General features: G+C 38.5%; 2 protein-coding genes across 3 annotated transcripts in view; both read right to left on the bottom strand.

Annotated features, from left to right (window-relative positions):
- Positions 1-523: 523 nt before the first annotated feature.
- Positions 524-16771, bottom strand: usp40 (ubiquitin specific peptidase 40). Of its 2 annotated transcripts, none has more exons than XM_008399750.2 (31): positions 16092-16771; positions 15929-15996; positions 15148-15261; positions 12628-12792; positions 12388-12534; positions 12145-12288; positions 11623-11751; positions 11382-11498; positions 11046-11153; positions 10743-10949; positions 9946-10084; positions 9688-9769; positions 9300-9471; positions 9130-9214; positions 8954-9024; positions 8453-8865; positions 7721-7871; positions 7518-7578; positions 6469-6522; positions 6185-6273; positions 5929-6015; positions 5117-5153; positions 4937-5001; positions 4534-4608; positions 4217-4444; positions 3466-3584; positions 3289-3354; positions 2971-3181; positions 2788-2883; positions 2602-2696; positions 524-1706 (listed from the first exon to the last, which is right to left on the bottom strand). In XM_008399750.2, exons 1-31 carry the CDS (start codon positions 16285-16287, stop codon positions 1616-1618), a joined length of 3882 nt encoding a protein of 1293 aa, XP_008397972.1. In that variant the 5' UTR covers positions 16288-16771; the 3' UTR covers positions 524-1615. The 2 variants fall into 2 exon arrangements, with proteins under 2 accessions (XP_008397972.1, XP_017158122.1); XM_017302633.1 differs by having other exon boundaries at positions 9946-10081.
- Positions 16772-17996: 1225 nt separating this feature from the next.
- Positions 17997-20705, bottom strand: part of LOC103458736 (thrombospondin-type laminin G domain and EAR repeat-containing protein-like) — a 12201-nt gene continuing 9492 nt past the window's right edge. The window contains exons 11-13 of the mRNA XM_008399747.2: positions 19438-19616; positions 19197-19298; positions 17997-18555 (exon numbers count right to left, since the gene is read on the bottom strand). Coding sequence (XP_008397969.1) covers positions 18402-18555; positions 19197-19298; positions 19438-19616 — 435 coding nt within the window. The 3' untranslated portion in view covers positions 17997-18401. The remainder of the gene's footprint in view (positions 18556-19196; positions 19299-19437; positions 19617-20705) is intronic.

Below are 20705 nucleotides of genomic sequence, written 5' to 3'. Positions count from 1 at the left end.
ACATTAACACATGAATATAGGCTTATTAATAAAAAATATTCTAAATTCCTGTTGAAATCTTATTTTCAAATAGACATTTTAATTTGACAAAGCCTCACTGGCGTCTTGGGGTCACCCAAAAAAGATCCTCCTCTCTTATAGTACAACCTTGTGAAATTTTATAGGACACCAATTACTGTACAATTAGTAAAAAGAGATTGTAAAAAGTATTATAAGTGGGTTGCCAACACTGGGGAGTTTGTTAGTGTATCTTATTTTTCCATTATTAATAAAGGACACAAATTGAAAGATTGGGTTTTTCTTGTTTTTTATAACTGCGTGATAATGCTGCTGCAATAAAACCTAGATGCAATTCGATTCAAGGTTAATCTTTCTTCCAAGGTTAAACACCACAGTGCACACTGCTATGTCATCATTTTGGTGACGTTCGAATATCTGTGGCAAATGTCACTGCAAGTCAAAGATTACTCTGAGCAAAGTTCTTAAAGAGGAGCTAAAAAAAACTTCACCGATTGCAAAACACTCTGAACACAATTGTTATATAACTTTATTAGTCATTAACGGCTTTCTGCAAAAGCAGTTTTACATTGATATAAACACTGCAACGATACAGCAAAACGGTCCTTACCAGCAGAGATATGACCACTGCTATTAATAATCAAAATGGGATACAAAAAAGTGATTTTACTGTTACTACAATGCCAAGAAAACAAGACGTCTGTTTGAAAATTCTTGCCAAATTAAAAAAACAATAAAAAATTGCAATCACTTTTCCCAAAAAACAAAAGAAAATCAGTTTCATTTCCCTCAAAGTCAAATATATGCATGCAAATAAAACCTGAAATATTCCTCAATAAAATTTCAGAGCTCACATGGTTACATTTTACCGTTCTCAAGCAGGATTTACGGCTTGGCAATAAAATTTCCCATCAACCAAGTGTTAAACTGTGAGCATTTAAATGTAAAAAACCATGATTAATTTTGAGAGAGCCGGGCGACAGTTTACAGTAAGGATAAATGGTGAAAAGCCGAGCTTAAAAGAGGTAGAAGAAGACGAGGAGAGTTGGAGAACGAGGTAGGGAAGACAGAGCAGCAGAGAAGCTTCTCTACATTAAGGCCCATCTCTCATCTGCCCTGAAAACAAACGTATCAACAGTTCCTGATCATGAGTGGCAGTCTTCTGTTCATGCAGCACAGTGGCAGGTTTATGTTTAAAAAGTGGCCTTAATGTCATCTTATATAAAGATGTAGATTTCTGAAGGACAAAGAAAAAAGTCCCCTGATTAAATTGTTACTTAAACAATATATTGTTTGAACACGTTTGTTTATAAACAAAATACCTAATACAGAAACAGTCCAAAGGATGAAATCAAAGTTTAAACTTTTTTTTTTTTTTTTTTGGACGAATCACCAGGATAGGAACCAGGAAGGTTTTAGTGTTTATTAAAATGCTGTGAGACAAATAACCGTTTGCAAACTGTGGTAGAAAAAGGGAGAAATGGCACCAGACTTATTTGGCGGGATTGTCCAACAGCAACGTGGCATTTTAGTTCATGTGTGGTGTGATGTCATAGGAAGTCCTGATTTGTCTGTGCGTCAACAGAAAAGAAGGATGCTATCTGAATACTCCGACGCTGATGGACAGCGGCACCTCCATCTTCCTGGATTTGGTTTTCCCAGCGCCATTGGAGGCGGCAGCCTGCTCTCTGCAAAATAAGCAAAAACAAAGTGTTTTACCAAAACGGAGGAGAATAACCGAAACACGCATTTCACGTTCTGCTGGCATTTTCTAACGCATTCATCTTAAGAAACATGTTGAATCCATAAAGGGGTTACAACCATTTTCCAGGATTCGTAGCTCGTCTTAAAATCTCATATCGAGTTGTATTTTATAATTTTACAATAGAAAAAAATATATATTTTATTTTTTACTTTATTATGCAAAACATAAAAAGGCTAAACTGACAAGACATGTCAAAAATGACAATAGCAATAATAATAATGGTATTATTATTGTAATATTACTATTACATTAAAAATAGTAATGTCATTATTACCATTATAACTTTAGTAAAAATACTATTACTAAAATACTAATAAAATAAATACATGAATAACATACAAAATACAATAAAAACAAATAAGAATCAGCATTTCTCAAATTGTCTTCAAAAATCTAAGTAATGCGCTCTCTCAACTTTTTCAATCAATAGCTCCTCTTAAATTAGGGTTCAAAACTTTCTGCAATTCTTTAAATGGACCTGGTTTAAATCCTAAGCAAAGTGTTCATACTGCAGAGTTTTTTGAAATTTTACAAACAAAATAAAGGCATCACAGAACTGTGTTTAAAAATAGTATGTGGATTTTTAATTGTATTGTACACAGATTAATGGAAAAAAGGGAAATAGCCTTTCTTTTTACCCTGATTTGGGAGCTATTCTCACCCTCATATCATGTCATGACTTCTGAAGATAAGTTTGTCGAAACTAACAGAAAAGTTAAATTTTGGGTTAAGAAAAATATGGAATTTTGATATAAAAATTGAGATTAGGATCCCATACTCCCCAGTTGATGCACATATAAAAGAAGAGGAGGTCTCACCCTTTCCTGCGTTGCTCTGCCTGTTCCCTGAGCCTCTGCTGGCCCTGCTGGTCCTCTGCTGTGATGAAGTCCCTGTTGTTGTCAATCAAAAGGTTCTAGGGGGGGACAAAAACTCTCAAGGACCAGATATAACACTTCTAATAAAAGACCAAACAGTCCATTTAAAAAAAAAGGCTTTAATGATACCTTAATGCCGATTACGTCTCCATCTCTGAGGTGAAAAGGTGGCCCCAGAAGAGATTCTGCCTTTTTCTTTTTCTTCTTTTTGGAAACCTGTTGAGTCTGAAAGTAAAAGACAAAAATAAATATTACATTACTGGTAAGATGTCAAACAACATTTCTGCCAAACTTTCTCTTTTGTAGAGATACCCAGTTGGAGATTTCTTCCCAGGCGTGTTTCTCCGGCTGGCGTTTGGCCAACAGCAGAGAATCGGGAGAGAGGCCGTAGTGTGCAGCCAGACTGGTGCGCAGAGATCGAGGAGTAGAATCGTGAGAAGCGTCCCAAACCAGCTCTTCTGGAGGATAGTAGCTCCTCTCCCCTGGAACACCCATCTTTATCTTCAGCAGCACTTGTTTTGGCCTTGTAAATCAGCAAGAAGTGAAGAAAACACGGGAAAACTCAGCATTTCAAAAGATCAAACGTAAACAAAGGAAGAGGGTAAAAAAAAATTTAAAAGTTGCATTCACCCAAGATCTTCTTCTTTTAGAAGACACTGCACACAAAGATCTTCTCCGTTGGTCAACTTCAGCTTCCTGAGCACAAAGAAAACAAACTATGTGGGGAAAGACCAGCTCAAACATTCTGCATCTGTCCACAAATAAAACCCAGCTGTCACCAACAATGTGTGAATGAAGCTTTCAGACCTGAGTGTGACTTGTTGTCCTCGAAGGACGCGTGTGAGCCGCCCTCCCTCCATCTGCCACACGCGAAGGAAGCTAGTAACGGGCACGCAGACATCCTGAAGCGTTGGCAACGTCAACACCTGAAGGAGCGAAAAGAGCATCTTACAGGGAGCACTTCACAATTAAACATGGATCCACATTACTACCACATTCAGCCTGAAAGCAAAAAATATTCTGAAGATGAATCCACAATGGTCACCTAAGCTAACCTATTCAAAGCTGATGGAGTCTGTACCAGGTTTTGGGAATTAAACAGAAGGTAAAGTCTTAAGAGTAAACAGAAATGCTCTTACAGGATCATCATAAACTGATTTAAAAAAAGAAAAAGAAACAAGCATTTCCTTAAACTCAACTTTTGTTCTAGAAAGGCACAAATAAATCATACAGTGAGCTGAATCAGTCGGTTTACAGCTTAATCGCTTTTTAGAAAATCTGGTCCTTTTCCAATCAATGAAGTTAAGAACTCCCAGGATCGCGTTAACAGCAACACTCTTCAGTGTGGACGCCGTTACTGAGCAATAAGCATGTTGTTTCAGATGGGAATTAACATAAATGTATTACAGTTACCCTGGCAGGGTCTTTAATTAAATCTGATCACGAATCTGAAGAGGGAACTAAAGATTAGGGTGATAACTAGGAGACCTTCCAACTTCAAAAACATGGAGCTCATCACTAAAGATAAATCGACAACACACCAGTGGGAACACCTCACCTGAGTCTTTAAGTCCTCCAGCGTGGCGTCGTCAGATATCTCCACCTTCCCGACGTTTCGTAGCTCCGCCATGTTTTCGCCACAAAGAGAAATCGACTGAGCACAAGACCCATCTGTATTCTCCCCTCCCTGCATCTGCTGCTCAGCAGAGCTGTTTTCTGAGTGCTTACAGTCTGCTTCCACAACGCTCATATCCACATAAAGCCACACAGAAAGCTTGAGAAATCCCTGAGGAAATAAAGATAAAGAAATAAAAGTTAAACAGGGAGGCTATGAAGATTTGTCAATAATCCAGACATCCAGGGATATTCTGATACCTTCGGAGGCAAAAGTCCTTCAGTAACAACCAACGTCTCCCCACTGCTAATCTTCAGCTCTGACAAGGAGGCATCCTGGGAATAAAAGATGTCAATATGTTGCTCCTGAGGATTGTAATCATTTTATGAAGGAGAATCAATCTGTCCTACGTTTGTTCTCCATGTATATAATTTTATGACAAAAACATGAAATAAAATTGATCATAATATGAAATACTTTAATGCCATCTGTTTTCTGTATAAACACTAGCATACATTTTTAGCTTCAGTACCAACTTTCTCAATGTACACAGCTTAAATTTATTGTGCAGCTTTACAACATTTGTTTTGTGCAGTGAAGTCCCAAATACTGATTCAACAGTACTGATATGTGCGCAGTGTTTAAAATCCCGCATTGATTCACCTCATCCATCAGCGGCTCTCCAACCTCCTCACACCAGTCTAGCCTCCTCAGGTGCCAACTGGTACCTGAAAAGCAGAAGATCAACCACCGAGACCAGCTAATGAACATGCAAGCTGTAGTAATAGAGCAAATATACATGGTGACAACAAACGCAAAAGAGAAGGAATAATGAAATCTTACCATCAAGCCCAACAGCATCCAGCATAGCTCTGAGACACTAAAAATACAATAAACATGATAACTTTAAATTTGTGCTAATTACGACGAACAAGTGCATCTTCGTTCATTAGAATATAATTAAAAACAGTGATGCATCCAAGCATATTTATGGAAATTAACATAAATTCAAATGCAGAATAAAACATTTTAAGCATTTATTTATGTTAAATGTTATTATTATGAAACCCCCAAAGTAAGTTTCTTAGAAAATTTGTATTGTTAAGTAAATGGCCTGCAAAAATCAAGGGGAAGGTTGCCACCTTCACAATTGTCAAGAAGTTGTCAAATAGTGGTGCATCCAAGCATGTTTATGGAAAGTTAAGTGGAAGAAAAAACTGTGGTAAAAATAAAATAAAATAAAATAATAATAATAAAAAGATGCTATGGAACAAGGATAATATAATCTGTGAGAGGATAGGAAAGGAAAATTCAGGTTCAAGATTGTGGGATAGTAACTGGACTGCCATAAACAAATATATCAATGCTAAAAATGTAGCATTACTTGTGTTAAACATCAGAAATGGCTAACCTGGATTAAGGAGAAAAAAACAACTGAAATGTAAAACAAGACCCCCCAACAAAGTACTGAGTACATTATGGATGTACTTTTCAGTAAAATTAACTATTTTCAAAAACCTCCATTTGGGGTTTTCCTGAAAAATATTGTTAAATATGCATGCAACGATGATTATAATCCAGTTTATTATGAAAAGCTTGTACTTAGCTGTAAGATTTAATAAACATTAGGAAAAACGTCTCTTCAATTTCCTTACTTCTTTAACAGTGAAAGTCTTCTCCACTATTATATCCATCTCCATGCCAGCAGAGGGTGCCGAGCCCACAGTGAAGTGTAAGAACAGCTGAAAAAGCACAGAAACAAATTCTCTGAACTTCAATCAACCCACATGCACTCACGCTGCCTTGATTTGTTTTACGATGTCGGAAACTATTAAAAGTTCCGTCTTTTTCAACGTTGCAGCTGCAAGGAAAGATTTTACTGAAGAAGACAAGAAAAAAAAAAAAGCACACCTGTGATTCCTTGGGGGCATTTCCCGGACAGAGAGTCAACGTGGTCATGAGTCGCACGCCTGCATCCCGAACGCTCAACTCCTCACATACTGTCAGGAAAACCGCAGTGAGTCAGCGTATGTGCAATTATGATTTTTTTAAAAATTAACATTCAAAGACAGATTTATGGGGGGTAACTATCAAAGACTTTCAGCCGGTCAGAGTTAGAGAAAGTGTCCCTTGATACTCTAAAGTAAGGGGGATTTCCAACTCAAATGGCCTCCAGCTAAGAAATGAAACGGTACCTGGAGGAAGGAGTTTCCCAGAGCAGTCCACCTGCCTCAGACAGTACTGCGCACCTGCTCAGCAACACACACAGAACAAGGAGGTAAACTTACAGAAACCAGAAGTTACTAAAAAGGTCCAACAAATAACTGTAGTTGACAAAAGCAAACTCTCTTAAAAAGTGCTTGTGCAAGTTTATGTTTAAGTTATATAACTGGATGAATCCATTTGCGTTTTCTACTTATTTGCAGATGAATGTAGACAGTGAAGGTTGCAGACTGAATTATTCGTTGTTATTATGTGTATGTGTTTTTTTTAAATTTGTCTGTTAGAGGTTCTGAACTTGGGCGGTATTATATAACGATATAATCCATGTTTCTGTCTCATATTTGTATGGCATTAAAAGGATCTGGAACTTTTGTTTCTCCACTGAAAGCTCTGGTTTGCACAATAAATGCCATGAGGGTGAAATTTTATGGATGATACTCTGATGTCCCATTCTCCTGAAGGCAGCACAGAGCTGCACCACCAGAAACCAACAGAAACACTGAAGAGAAGAAGAGTTATGATTAATGTAGTTACAGTTCTATCCATRTTTTAATGTTGCAGAGCTCAGTCGTTTTGCAAATAGTTCAAAGTTTAAACTGGCATGTTGAACATCTTTTATCTGGTCATTTTGTGGAATATTTAACAACTAGAAAATGGCAAAGAACAAGAATATTTTTTCCACTCTGTTTGGCTGCTGTTAGGCCTACAAATTTTAACTTGAATGTTCATTGCATTTTTCATAGACACCTGTGAAAATAATTTCTATTCACATGGCTTTTTTGTTCTCTGGGAAATTATTTTTGATGATGAATAGAGCATAAAAATCAAAACATCTACAATAGTGATAGTAATCTTAATAATAAAATAAGTGCAAAGAAGCCTAAAAATTCTTTGGTGGGGGGCGGTGAGGGACCCGGATAAAGGCCTAGGGGTCGCTGGCCCAAAAAAGGTGGAGAAACACTGGTCTAAGGTGTATTTCTGCTGCAGGACTGCAATTATACATTATTTTTGAGCATCTTGCCTGAAGGTTGCTCCTGCAGCTGCAGCTCCCAAATGGCTCTTTGTTTCACTTCACATAGCAGCTGTGGCAGGACAAATTAAACAGAAAGAAAGCCGTTTGGGTGAGGGAACATAATGCAAAAAAGAAAAAAAAAAACAAGATTAAAACAAAAATAACAAGATTAAAAAGCAAGTGAGATGACAAGACAGACATTAATTACTGACCGTATTTCCTGTGGCTGGAACCTTTACTTTCTTCCTCTCTTCCTCTTGTACTTCTTCACCTCCTTTTATCTGGGTTCGAAGCTCCACCTGGAGCCAGCGGCAGTCAGACGGCGTGGTCACAGTGACCACGTCTCCATTCCGGGAGAACACGCTGAGCACAGTAAAGAATACTGCTGCTAGACACAAACAGGAAACTACCCAAACATTCAGTACCTTACTCAAGTATTAATACCCCAATTCGCTTTTTCACGTTTTAACAAGTTAGAAACAAAGGCTTCAGTGTATTTTAATTGGAAATGTGGGGAAGGCATGTGCAAGTGTTGGTTGTCTATGTAGGCCAAAAAGTTCGATTTTGGTCCAATCAGTACTCTTACAGGAAAGATTTGTGGCGTAAAACTTTCAGCAATCTCTCACCCGAGTTGTGGTTCTCAGCAATTTACCCGAGTTTCTATGACTAATGCTCGTTTAGGGGGATCCGAGTAAAAGGGGCTGAATTCAAATCAAATTGTGCATTGTACTTTCGGAAGGGTGGCGGTTTAATTACAAAAAGGTAAAGAAAAAAACTTTGAAAACCACAAGTGAGTTTTCTACGGCAAAACTTTGTGTTTGTCCATTGCAGTAAATCCAAACAAAAATCCACTCAAGTTTGTGACTTTTAGCATATAAAAATGTGGGAAACTTCTGGAGGTATGAATACATTTCGAATTAAACACGCTGCGCAAGAGAGCTCACCTGCTGTCGAACGACTGCGGCTCCAACACCAACAAAGCATCTCCGTCTTTCAGCGACAGCTCCTTCAAAGTCCGCTGCATGTCGTCGGGCGGAAACACCCTCCAGCCGCTGGCGCCTCCTCCCTCCCCGGCCCCCTGACCCCCGACCTTTCCTCTGTTATGTTCCTGACACAGAAGACTCTCCCTCGGCTCCCCCAGCGCCTCCCTCACCTCCCCAAGAGTCGCACCGCCCGCGAATCCTCTCGCTTCCCTCTTCAGTCCCGCACCCCCGTTTTCAGCATCGGAGTTGTCTGCTGTTTCGCACTTGACCCCGTTTTGCGCCTCGTGCTCCACGCCTTCACTCAGGAAAGGGCGAACGACGGTGAGTAACACCGGCTCCCACTCGGCTCCAGTTTGGACTGCGGCACCATATACCTGAAGAAGCAAAAAGCACGGCCGTATGAGATTTTGTCCCCTCGATAAAATTCTTAGAATTAGACCCATGTGGTGACTTTTTCCTTACTTCTTTACCATTCCACACAAACAGGTCAGTATTTGTGTGGATTCCTGCACTGTACAGGGAGACACTGTCATCTGTGAAAAGGAAAAATACAGTGACGGTTAAAAACAAACATTCTTTAATATAGTTTTTTTTCCCGTAAGGTGTTTTTTTAACTGTTATTGCCTGTGAAGTCTAACCTGTAAGAGTATTGTAGAGGTGTAAACCTGCAGGTAGACTCTTGGCTACACTCAATGCCATATCTCCTTCCCAGAGCTCCTGCATCTATATTTTTGCAACAACAAAAAAATCTTAATCTTCACAAAGAGTTTCAGAACACAACAGTATCCGTTTATTGGAATCACAATACGTGATAAATGGTGAGCCGCAGATCGCCGATGGTTTTCCTCCGGTCGAAGCTCAAGTTGATGCTTCCGCTTGGCTCCTCGCTGAGCGGCTGCAGGACTCCATTGACTGTTTTGTAGAAGGGGGCCAGGTGCAGGTGCAGCTCTACTGTGTTATTAGTGGCATCAAACTCCTCACTACATTGAAAAAAAAAAACAGAAAAAAAACCATGTTGATTCCTCTCATATGTGCAGAACTGTCCACCCTTAGAGTTGCAATATGCAACATTTAAATAATCTGTGAGAAGATCTTCTACAGAGCAACTGAACCATAATGACTGAGTCAGACCCGACTATGCAGCTGTGCATGTAATAACAGAGCAACTTGTTTCACTTGTGTGCTTGTTTTGATACCGCATCTGTTGCAGCCTCTGGTTTTCATCCTGGGCCATCTGGATGAAGTGGGAAGGAACTTTATACTGTGGATTGCTTAGAGCTGCAAAAGTAAAACAAAAATAATAATAATAATAATCATCATCATCATAATAAAAAAACATACAAATTTAAGTACTGCTCCTGCAGCAGATGTACTCTATGTTTATTGTATGATCAAGTTGTTTTAGGGATGTAATTTTTTTTTAAATCAGAAGATGCAAGCAAGTTACTTTGTACCTTCACTGGGCCTGTACAGCCGCGTTTTTCTGTAAAACAGCATGTAGGCGCTCTCTTTGCCCTGGAACTGCTTCTCGATCTCCGACTCCCTGATGGAGGTCACAGTGGAGTCATTGAGGTCAAACCAGTGGCTACCCTGCTGTCAGACAGGAGGACGCGCCGTGAGAAAACAGCCACAAAACGAGTCAACAAGACAGGCTTTAGGTTTTCTGTGGGTCACGCTTACATAGTTACATTGCAAATTTTATGGCGTTTTATGGCATTTTTTTTATGGCAGAAACTCTAAATACCACCGAGGAAGAATACAAATGTGTCCTTCTGTTCTGACAATCATTTTCAAAGAGACATCTAAAGATAAAATATACTTTTCCAACGCAAACAAACCTTTGGAGCCAGGGCATCCTATAAAAAGATTGCACCGGTAAGTGCTTATTTAAGCATGTAATCTGGAACTACGCAGAGTCTACATTTTTTTGAAAGTAGTGAACAGATTACTAAGCCTGTTCACAAGTGAGACTTTCAGCTGCTTCCATTCATTGCCAATAGATTTCACATAGGAGTGCAAGCAAAATCTTAGAAGCTTGTGGTTTGTGGTTTGGTCAAAACCACAAATTATCTCCTGGCTTCATTCTCCTCACTGGACAAGTCAAAATAAAACATTTTTAAAATCTATTTTAAAAAATCTACTTTTTTTTTTAACACAACAAAAAACCTCAGATGTAGATTCCTCATCACGTTTAATCAATATTTTAAGAAAACTGAAATGTGTGATCCGAGTGGGTCTGTTTCTGCAGTACCTCTGGTTTTGGTTTTGGTTTAGGCTTCAGATTTTCCTCTGGCTGCAGATCAGAAGCTGCTCCGTCTGAAGCTGTTGAGGGTTCAGAGTTTGTGGTTTGCTCTGATGGAGCCGAGGCATCAGTCGCTGGGCTCGGAGGGTTTGCTTTCAATGCCACTCGAGTCCCATTGGACACCAAAATGAAAACGTCACTGTGTGACTGCAGGAACTAAAATTAAACAAATTAATGAAAAAGGCAAAGAAATTGGATTAGATTAAAAATATTTTTTATAAAAATCAATATAGGAGGAAAAACTAAGAATACCTTCCCAATGGGACCGTAGGGTTTCCTGAACCTTTTGCTCCAGGATGATCCAGTTTTATCCATGAGTTTTTGACCCAGCTGATCCAACAAAACGCTTTTTGATGACTCCTAGAGAACAGAAGAGGTACTGCAGTTTAAATCTTTACTAGTCACAGACTGCCAGAGTTTTATCAGGAATAAAAAAAATTTAGAAATAGCACAATATCCTGAATCCCAATATCAACAAGACTAAACTGAAAATGTTCATGGCGCTAGCAGTGGAAATGTGGCTTAGTTGCAGTAACATTCAGTCATGACCTTCCATGAAAGTTTGAGGGATTAAAAAAAACAACCTACCTGAGCAATGATTGCAGTAATGATAGACAACGGGTCGCCTTCCTGCACTTTTTGCTCAGATGACTCCTTCACTTCCTCCTTCGCTTTCTTTTGAGCTTTGGGTTTGCATTCCTCTTCCTGTGAACGAAAAACAGAGGTGATGTCTTTTTTGATGTGTGCATGCCTAAAACCAAGTGAAAGAATCTACCATGCAGCAGCAGTTTCTTAGTTTGAACAAAAGTCAGCATTTTTTTCTCCTCACCGGTGGCTCCCACTGTCCAAGCTCATCAATATCTTTGATGTAAACGTGGTAATGGCCGCCATAGCAGCCTCCCTTATGGATAATCACCGAAAACAGTTCATATGTGAAGTCAGAGTCCTCTGCATCAGTCTGTAAAGAGGCAAAACCAAGTATTTCAGAGAAAGATCATAGCAGAATGATGCATTTAGAGTATTTATTTCTGTTAATGTACTGGCCTCAGCCAATGCCTTATGCATCTCCTCCAAACCCTCAAACCAGCTGCAAGTTTTCATTGTAGCTGTTGCATCATCTTCTACCACATTTTTTCCTTCCTCCAAACTTTCCAAACATATGCCTGGCTAGCGGTGTGAACTTCCAGCTTCTTTTAGCAGTGACCTTTTTGCTATAAACTCCTTATGTTCATACATAATATTCTATATTTCTCATTAACCGAGTCTTGGGTTTTCATGAGCTACAAGCTACAATCATTTAAATGAAACTTTAGAAGCGCTGCACGTACAAAGAGGAAAATCTTTCCAGTACCTGTTCACAAAAAGGTCGCAGATTGATAGTGAGCGGAAAGGCGTAGCGTCCGGTCTCCTTGTATCGCTCACATTTGGCAAAGTCGAAGCTGAATCTCAGCAAAGACACGGTCATAAACGGGGGCAGCTGCTTCAGCTTGGCAGACTGAGAAATGGCAAAGGAAAACATTTTTGATAGTAGAGAGAATTTATTTTTGAAAAGAAAGCACTTTCTCGGATTATAACGCGCGTCACTGGTACTGACCTTGGCAGCGGTGACCAGCCGGGAACACTGAGCGCAGCGATAAAGGTTGTTGCCTTCAAACAACTCTTCCTCCACAAACATGTTCCACAAAGCCTCCTCCAGGCTGGACACGCCAGAAACGCACACCGTCAGATCCAGGAAGTCCTCCTGCCCACGACACGAAAACGCATTTAAACCGAAAAGGAGCAGACGTGGAGTTTTAGATTTTCTCTACACGAGGGTCTTCGTACTGCAACACACCTTCCTCTGGCTCACGTTTCCACACTCCTTACATACGATGCTGTTGACAATGGTGCCGTGGTAGAGGCGTTGGATCAGTGTGTTGCCTCTGGTGCCCACCAGGGAGTGCTCCAACGCACTGAACAGGATCCTGTTCAGCTCCTGCACGTCGTGCTGATTCGTCCCCTTGAAAGGACGACGAAAAGAACGGTTCAGACGAGGAGAGGCTTTGTTTTAGTTTGTACGACCCACGAGACACCATGATGAAAGAGACAGAACTAGTGTAAAACTGGTTCAGTTTTACATATATTAAATTGAGTTACAAACTTTGTACTGAGCCAGCTGACTCTTTTGAAGTATGATCTATTGATGTCATATAAACACAATTTATTCTACTAATGGAAGAACAGAAAATGAAGTAGGTAGAAAATATTTCCCAGGGGGCAAAAACATCCTGAGGAAGAAGTCTTGGTTTTGTGCAAACAAAGCTGCAAATGTATGCAGCTTTGAAAAGGCAAAATGAGTGAAAATGACTTCCACTGGAAGTCCTCCAAAAAAAAAAAAAAAAAAGACGTCAGCCCAATTTTTAAATAGTCTGATGCACTTAGAAAGCAAAATTGTGCTGTAGCTTCTCTGCAGAGGTGGCCAGATGAAGCCTTGATGCCTTCTGGCCACCTGGTTCTCAAAAGGGTTCATTTCTTGAAGCTTCATGGGCTCAAAACCCCTACTGGAATGTTTTTTTTTGGGGGGGGGGTTTGTGAATCATTTCATCAATCAGTAATAAACCCACACTGTCCTGAAATGGTACCGGCATAGCAACGAATAAAATATATTGGAATGTATCAATTCATCTTGCACATGTGATCAGCAGCTTTAACTTTGAGCATAACGGGTACTTAAAAAGGTAATACAACAGAATCTAAAATTTCTCATCAAATGTTTCTGGATAAACAATTAGTCAAACTTTTAATAGCCTGTCCTGAATTAGGAACGGTTCCAAACTGCAGCAGTGCCAACAAGGTGAGGGATTTTACAACTTAAGGGGTTAAATAGAGCAACAATATTTTTGTTGCACCCAACATCTTCTGCCAGTAAAAAAAAATTCATGTTGCATTCCAAAAAACAGCTTATTAGAGAGAGTGCAATTACTTTATCGAGAAAGCAACAAGCTTTCTGTGAGTTTCAGCAAGTTATATGTGGGAATTTGTAAGCACTTTAAGACATATAAAATTTATTTTAATTATACAAAATAACTTTTGCTTCTTAACTGAATAACTTGCATAATGGATCTAAGAAAATTAATTCTAATTATCCACTAAGGTCTTAGCTCTGGTATGTGACCTCAGTGCTCTCATGCTTTTATAGGTTAGCTAGCTGCATTGCCTTCAAAACGAATATAGGCAGCAAGATTTAAAACTTTTAAATATACACTTAATGACAAAGGAGCTGGTTTTGTCAACACATGATAATGTCTTAATCCAAAGCCAGAATTTTAGCATATGAAACGAATAAATGCCAAAATTAGAGCTGATTATGATTAAATGTAAGACTTCTTGAAAAACGTTGAGACCCTGTGATCAAACCACAGCGTTCAAACATGGAGGGAAACTTTCTTTTCCCTACGGGCTCTAAAAGCACCTCTATGCCCGAAAAACTTGCAAACACTGACCCGCTATGTGTGAGCGGTTGTACGGTAGTCTATTTATAAATCATGCCAAATGTCTCTTTGTGAACCAATGACGCTTCAGATGCTAGTGACATCATTCGACACTCGCTGTGCTACACACAACCACACTTCGAAGCCTCGATGTCCAGTTATTGACATTTGTTTGCCATTTAGACAATAAAGCAAAGCATTGCTTATCAGAGCACATTGGGGTCATCTCACTGAAATCAACAAATAAAAACACTTTGGATGGTTTTCATAGAAAATACAGGTGACTGACTATGTCATTAACATTTTACAGAACCAGCTAAACATTAAGCAAGATTTGCATAAACAAATGTCAAACTAGAAATCACTCTCAGCAGATCCTTTATTTATTTTTTTTTTTTTTTTGCCTCTTCATTTTTGCTTTCTACAGTTGACTAGTTTCCATTTCTCCTTGTGGTGTGTTGGGTTTTTGTGTCACATCATGTAACTTCGTTTTACAACTTGTCAACATTTACGTCAATTACTATATGCCAAGTTCCTTCTCACTGCCAACCAGCGGTTTTTAAGAGTACAGCTGCTTGTTTGATCACATCGCTGCATGTATTTTTCCACTGGAAAATTGGGTTTGCACGCCCTATGGCAACTTGTGTCTCTGTAACTATTTGTTCTCCTTCCTCAGGTAATAATTTGGCAGCTGGACGGCCTCCAGAAAGAACTGGAATTCCAGTCAGGTTTCTTGGGCTGACTACAGTACAATAATGCAAACACGTTCCGTACTTTTGAGCATGCTGTGGCTGATGTTGCTGCGGCATAAGATCAATCACCGAGAAAAAAAAAAAAAAAGAAGAAGTGTAACGTGAGCCTCTCCTTTCTCCCCCGTCACTGACCTCGGTGCTGTTCCAGCCGAAGCTGTCGGTGAGGTCGGTGGTGGAGGCGCTCTGCTGGTCCACCAGCAGCAGGCGGGCAAACAGTCTCTGGAGCTCCAGAGGGATCACTCGGACCTGCAGGAAAAAAGAGCAAAACTAAGTCAGCCTTAAAGCTGAACCAGGAACGGGATGACAGTTTATTGTTTCGCAAGGCAAGAGACAAGTAAAAAGAGAAAAAAGAAAACACTCAGTCTTCTTTTTGAGGGTGCTCCCTTGGGTTCTCTTCTCAATTTATATCAACAGCATTACATCCTTATTTTACAGTTGTAAATCCAACCTGTATGCCAGTGATATAGAGTTGTATTTTAGTGTTGGCTCTAATCAGTCCACAATTTAAAACCTGCAAATATGGCTCTCTTAAAATCATACCGACTTGAAACCATAAACCTTTTACCGATTTCAACACTGTTGATTATTCACTTGACAGTTGTCATATTTTAGTTTGGCTACCTGAAAGACACCAGTATGTTACAATAGGAAATGTTCAGACTTCTTTTCTACCCCTTTCCAAAGGAGTGCCCCAGAGTTGAATCCTAGGACCGTTTCAGTTCTCCAGTTATGCCAATAAGACAAAATCTAAAATTTTGATGGACCAAAGAGGACCTGACATTTGTACAATGTCAAGTAAATATTAAATGGCCAAATGGGCCAATAAAATATCCCCCCACACAATTATTCCATCACCACCATCAGCCTTTCAAATATGACAGGATGGATCTGTGCTTTCATTTTGTTCACTTACTTTAGCCCCTGGTTTGTCTTTATCCTCAAGACACCCCAGTTCTTCTGGCCCCAAATTGAACAGCTCCTCTGCAAACACACCAACAAAGACGAATCACTCAGAAAAGAGTGAAAAGAGTCACCTGGTGACCTGTTGCACAGGTGGGAGAGTCATCTGACCATACCTCTGAACTCTGGGGTGAACAGCAGAGTCTGGAGCAGAGAGTTGAGGTAGCACGTCCCTCCCTGATTTTTAATGCCGCACAGATTGCTTCTCCCACGGGGTGGAGGCGGCTCCTCGCCCCCCTTGGCAGTTCTTCCTGTGGCGGAGGTCGAGACGAAGCCCTCATCCTCTTCCTCCTCAAAAAGGTTTCCGAACATGTTGAGTTGGGTTTTATTTCCGCGGTTTGCTCCCAGTAAAAACCCCGTGTTAGCACTCCAGTGTTCACTCTTGCTATCTCATCTTAGTCTTCCCGAGCTCCCGGTTGACAATTGTCGGACTGACTCGAAAATAAGATGAATTCACGGGGCTAAACATCGCGACCAGGCCCTGGTGTGAACTCGGTGGGTTTCTGGTTGATTAAATCAATCGCAGTTTTGAAAAGCCCAGCGAAAAGAAATATCTCAGTCTGTTTCACAGCAACTCTTCATAAAAATAAAAAAAAATCACAGCACCGACTTATCCAAACAGAAAAACACACACTGAACTTAAATTTTACTCAAAATGACTTCGAACCCGAGCTCTTTCTTCCACTGTCAGTCTTAAAACAGAAAACAGGCGAAACGTAAATAGAAACACCATAGCTGAACTGTAGGCGGCCATGTTTCATGTCGGGAGAAACTAAAATGATGCATTGTGGTACTTGTAGTACGTCGACCAGTCAAACGCGAACTAGACAGGAAAATCGTTTAAAAATAATATTTAGTCACAACATTTTTTTTAATTAGTGAATTTTATACAAATTATTACTGGAAAACATTGTTTGTTGTTTTATTTATTTAAATAGAAACACTTGCTTTAATTCTAACACTGCATTTCCTACAAGATCGTTTCGCACAGGCATTCTGGCTCTTGTAGTCTTTCATCAACTAAGCATGACAATGGATAATTTACATGAATCATGTGCTGGCAGTTAAAAGCTCAGTTTTGTATAACAGTAAAAGCACAATGTCACCTAAGAAAAAAGACTAAATAGAAAAAGAAAATTTAAGTACATCAAAGACAGGCCATTTACCATCTGACATTGTTAGGATAAAATGTCTGAGATTCAGTTTCATTTTTAATGCAGTCAGAGGTAAAATGAAACAGCAGTTCAGTCTATAACAGCATAATAAACCGCAGCTTAACAAATACAAAGAAAAGCACACTAACAAGTGTGCTTTATTTATTTGTGTTTAGGGGATACTTTTTTAATACCAATTACATTTGTTGACTTTTAATCTCTTTTTTTTTTGCATCTGTATTTTCATATACATAAAATAACGTCAAAACACAAACATAACTTTTCTCAAAAAAGCTAAAAATAAAAAAATATACAATTGAAACATTCAAGTTTGTTATATTTAAATATATTACAAACATTTTTTACATCTGTAAAAGTCTCAATAGATTGTCTCATGCAGGTAATAACTATATGTAGAAATTTAAATTGTAAATATTTGTTTTTCATGCCAAAAATATATATTCTTTGATATATGTTGCAACACATATAGAGGAAAATATATAGTTATTAAAGTTGTGGTTTGAAATGTTATTACAAGGCAGGACATTATGATATTCATCTCATGATCATGTTGTGATATGTCTTTATTCTACAGACATATCTCACCAAATTAACCTCCTTGTGACAAGCACTCAAGGTTAGTTTTTGTTTTCTGCAGCTGCTCACCGTCTCTCCACTGTTTAAAATTTCATGTCCTTGGAATAAAACTGTTTTGTTGACTGCCTGTTGACAGGGCCAACTTTGACTCCTTTTAAAATTGTGAAAATAAACCCAACTGAGTGATTATCACCTAACATTTTCTGATGAGAAAATTCCCACTTATTTTTGACTTGTTGACATTTATTGTTTCCACGTCAAAATTCAGCATACTAGTTATTTAAGTTTAATTAATTTTTCCTATGTTGTTCACATTTGTCTGGGAACTCCACTGAGTTAGCAACCACACATTTTAAATACAAATATGGCATGAAATAATGTAAAATATAAAATCTCTTACAAAAAAGAAAGGTAGTAATATTTTTGGGGGGTTTAATTGTATTTGTCACACATAAAACATCCACATCATGGCTACAAGTATTTGTGAGTTATGAAGAGATATAGGATACTGGTTAAGGCCTCTGTGAAGTTCTTTCAAATATAATTTTATTAAAATATTTGACAGTTAAATTATGTCTTTAAGTTCTCTCAGTATACAAAAATATAAAACTATTCACAGGACCACAACCTGTAGCACAAAACTGAAAACGCAAAGCCATGTGCACACTTTGTCGTCTAGTAAGTTTTGAGCTTGAAAACTTTGGAGAGAGGCGCTTTGGCACTGGAGTAGATCAGAAAGGATTCTCCATTAGAGCTGAAAAACTCCCAGTCACTGCACCCAATGGTTGGGAGCCAATGAACGGGAACAAATCCTTCATATCCCTGCCACCTGTAAGCGGAAAAAAAGAAATCATTATGTGCATATTAAACGCTGCTTCCTGTGTTCTTTGACCTTTTTGTGTTAATTCAAGGTACAACTACAAACTTTAGTGTGTTTTATTTGGATTATACCTACAAAAAAATAGTAGTGCATAGTTGTGAGTGGGAAGGAAAATTATTTTTTAAAATTTCAACAGATAAAATCTTGAAAGTGAGGAGTACATTTGTATTCAACCTCATTTACTCTGATGGTGCTAAATAAAGCCCAGCAGAAACAATTTTCTTCAGGAATCTTGTTAAATCGTTATCTCTATTAAAAATTTAAAAGCTTGTATAATTTTCCTTCGGCTTCAATGCAACGTGCTAGTTTACGTTGATCTATCACATAAAATCCCAATAAAAAAATTAAAAAACACCCTAAAGTTTGTGGTTGTAATGTGAAAAAAAAATCACATTAAAGGAAGCACTGATACAAAAAAATGGAATAGGTTTAAGTGTTAAAAATTCCTTTTCATGTCAAAAATAGCAGTATTTTGCATAATGCATGTACAAGTGTTTCTTTCTAAAATGATTTTACGAAAGATACCCCATGGCAATAAGGGTTGACGAAAGACATCACACAGGGTGGGGACTTGTTGACAGGTTGAATACCTGTAAAGAATGCTGTTGAGAGAGTAGGATTCCCCATTATAGGAGTTAGCAACAACCAAGAAATATTCTTCCCCGAGGCTGAAGAACTCCCAATCCACTGCACTGGAAAGGAAAAAGATTGTTAGGTATAGCGGTGATAAATTGAAATGACTGCAAATATCTTTTACCACAAAAATTATTTAAAAAGTCTGTGTTTGTACATGCACCTCACAGACAGAATCTGCAAAATTCACGTGAATACCTGTAGGTAACAATGTCCTGGAAGCGAACAAATATCCTTCCACTCATGTCCAGCTCATAGATGGTTGAGTTGATGGTGTACTGGCTGGGTCCGTTACCCTGGAGTCTGTGTCCATTGGCCACAACCAGAAATACTCTGCTGCCAATCTGGAACATTTCCCAGTCTGTGGCGCAGAATGTCTACAGTTGCAGAAAGTCACACGATCAGTCAAATATTTCATATGGGATCCATTTAAACCCACAATCATTCATAGTCCTAGAAGATTTTAATTTAAAATTACTTTAATTCAACAAGTGTGGCTTTAGTAGAAAATTAGACAAAACATGAGATAAACATAAATAATTAAAATATATTTGATTTTACTTGCATTTTAATTTAAAAGTGTCATGTAAGAAAAAAATGCATACCTTTCTTCACAATCAGTGGGGAAATCTTTTTTGGTATTTCAGAAATCACACCCTTCTTTTAATTGCTTTCCAGCAGAGCCACTCATTAGGAAACATCATGCAGTCAAATGCTGGTTAAGTTACATTTGGCAGGAATGTGAATATTTTTCTGCGTTTAACTGTATGTGAATAAGTGTAAAAGTGCAAACAGAGATTTAAGTTGTAAATAACATAATAAATCTCTCTTTGAAACTATTTGTTTCAGTTTATACTGGAGTAGTCTAGGTTGATGTAGACAAATGGGTTTCACAACCAAAATCAATGAAAACAGGGTGTAAAATAATGTTGCATTGGGAGCATGAGAAAAGATGTCAATGCGTACAGAATATGAGTAGGAAGTGGCAAGTTAAACAGATAAACGGGAGCAGATAACAGTAATAAAAGTGAAGATAACTTTATATTTCTTCTGAAGTTCAAAAGTGGATCTGGGCATGACTCTGAACCCAACTAAATCCTGGTCCAGTTGCAAAGGGACATTGCACACTGTGCTTGCACAGCACTGATTTAATAGGATATAAACCATCAGAAACACAAATAAATTTACCACTCGCAGAAGCCATATTGACTTTCTTATTTAGATTTCTCACTGCGAGGGAACGTCCCGGTCCATGCATGTTTTGGTCATTTGACATATTCGTCAGAAAACACTTCAGTTTCATTTTTAAAAAAATACAAAATATTACCAAAAAAACTATTTTTTTGTTGTTGTGTTCAGTAATGGACAAGTGTAAATTTCAAATTGGTTTAATTTTCTTTGCATGTTTGAAATAATAAAATCAAAATAACTGCCAAAGAGGAATAGAAAAAAAAAAAATATATATA

Source organism: Poecilia reticulata, linkage group LG22 (assembly GCF_000633615.1).
Source record: "Poecilia reticulata strain Guanapo linkage group LG22, Guppy_female_1.0+MT, whole genome shotgun sequence".
NCBI classification, from domain to species: Eukaryota; Metazoa; Chordata; class Actinopteri; order Cyprinodontiformes; family Poeciliidae; genus Poecilia; species Poecilia reticulata.
Note: the sequence above shows the minus strand (reverse complement) of the source record. Positions and strands in the feature narration are given on the sequence as shown.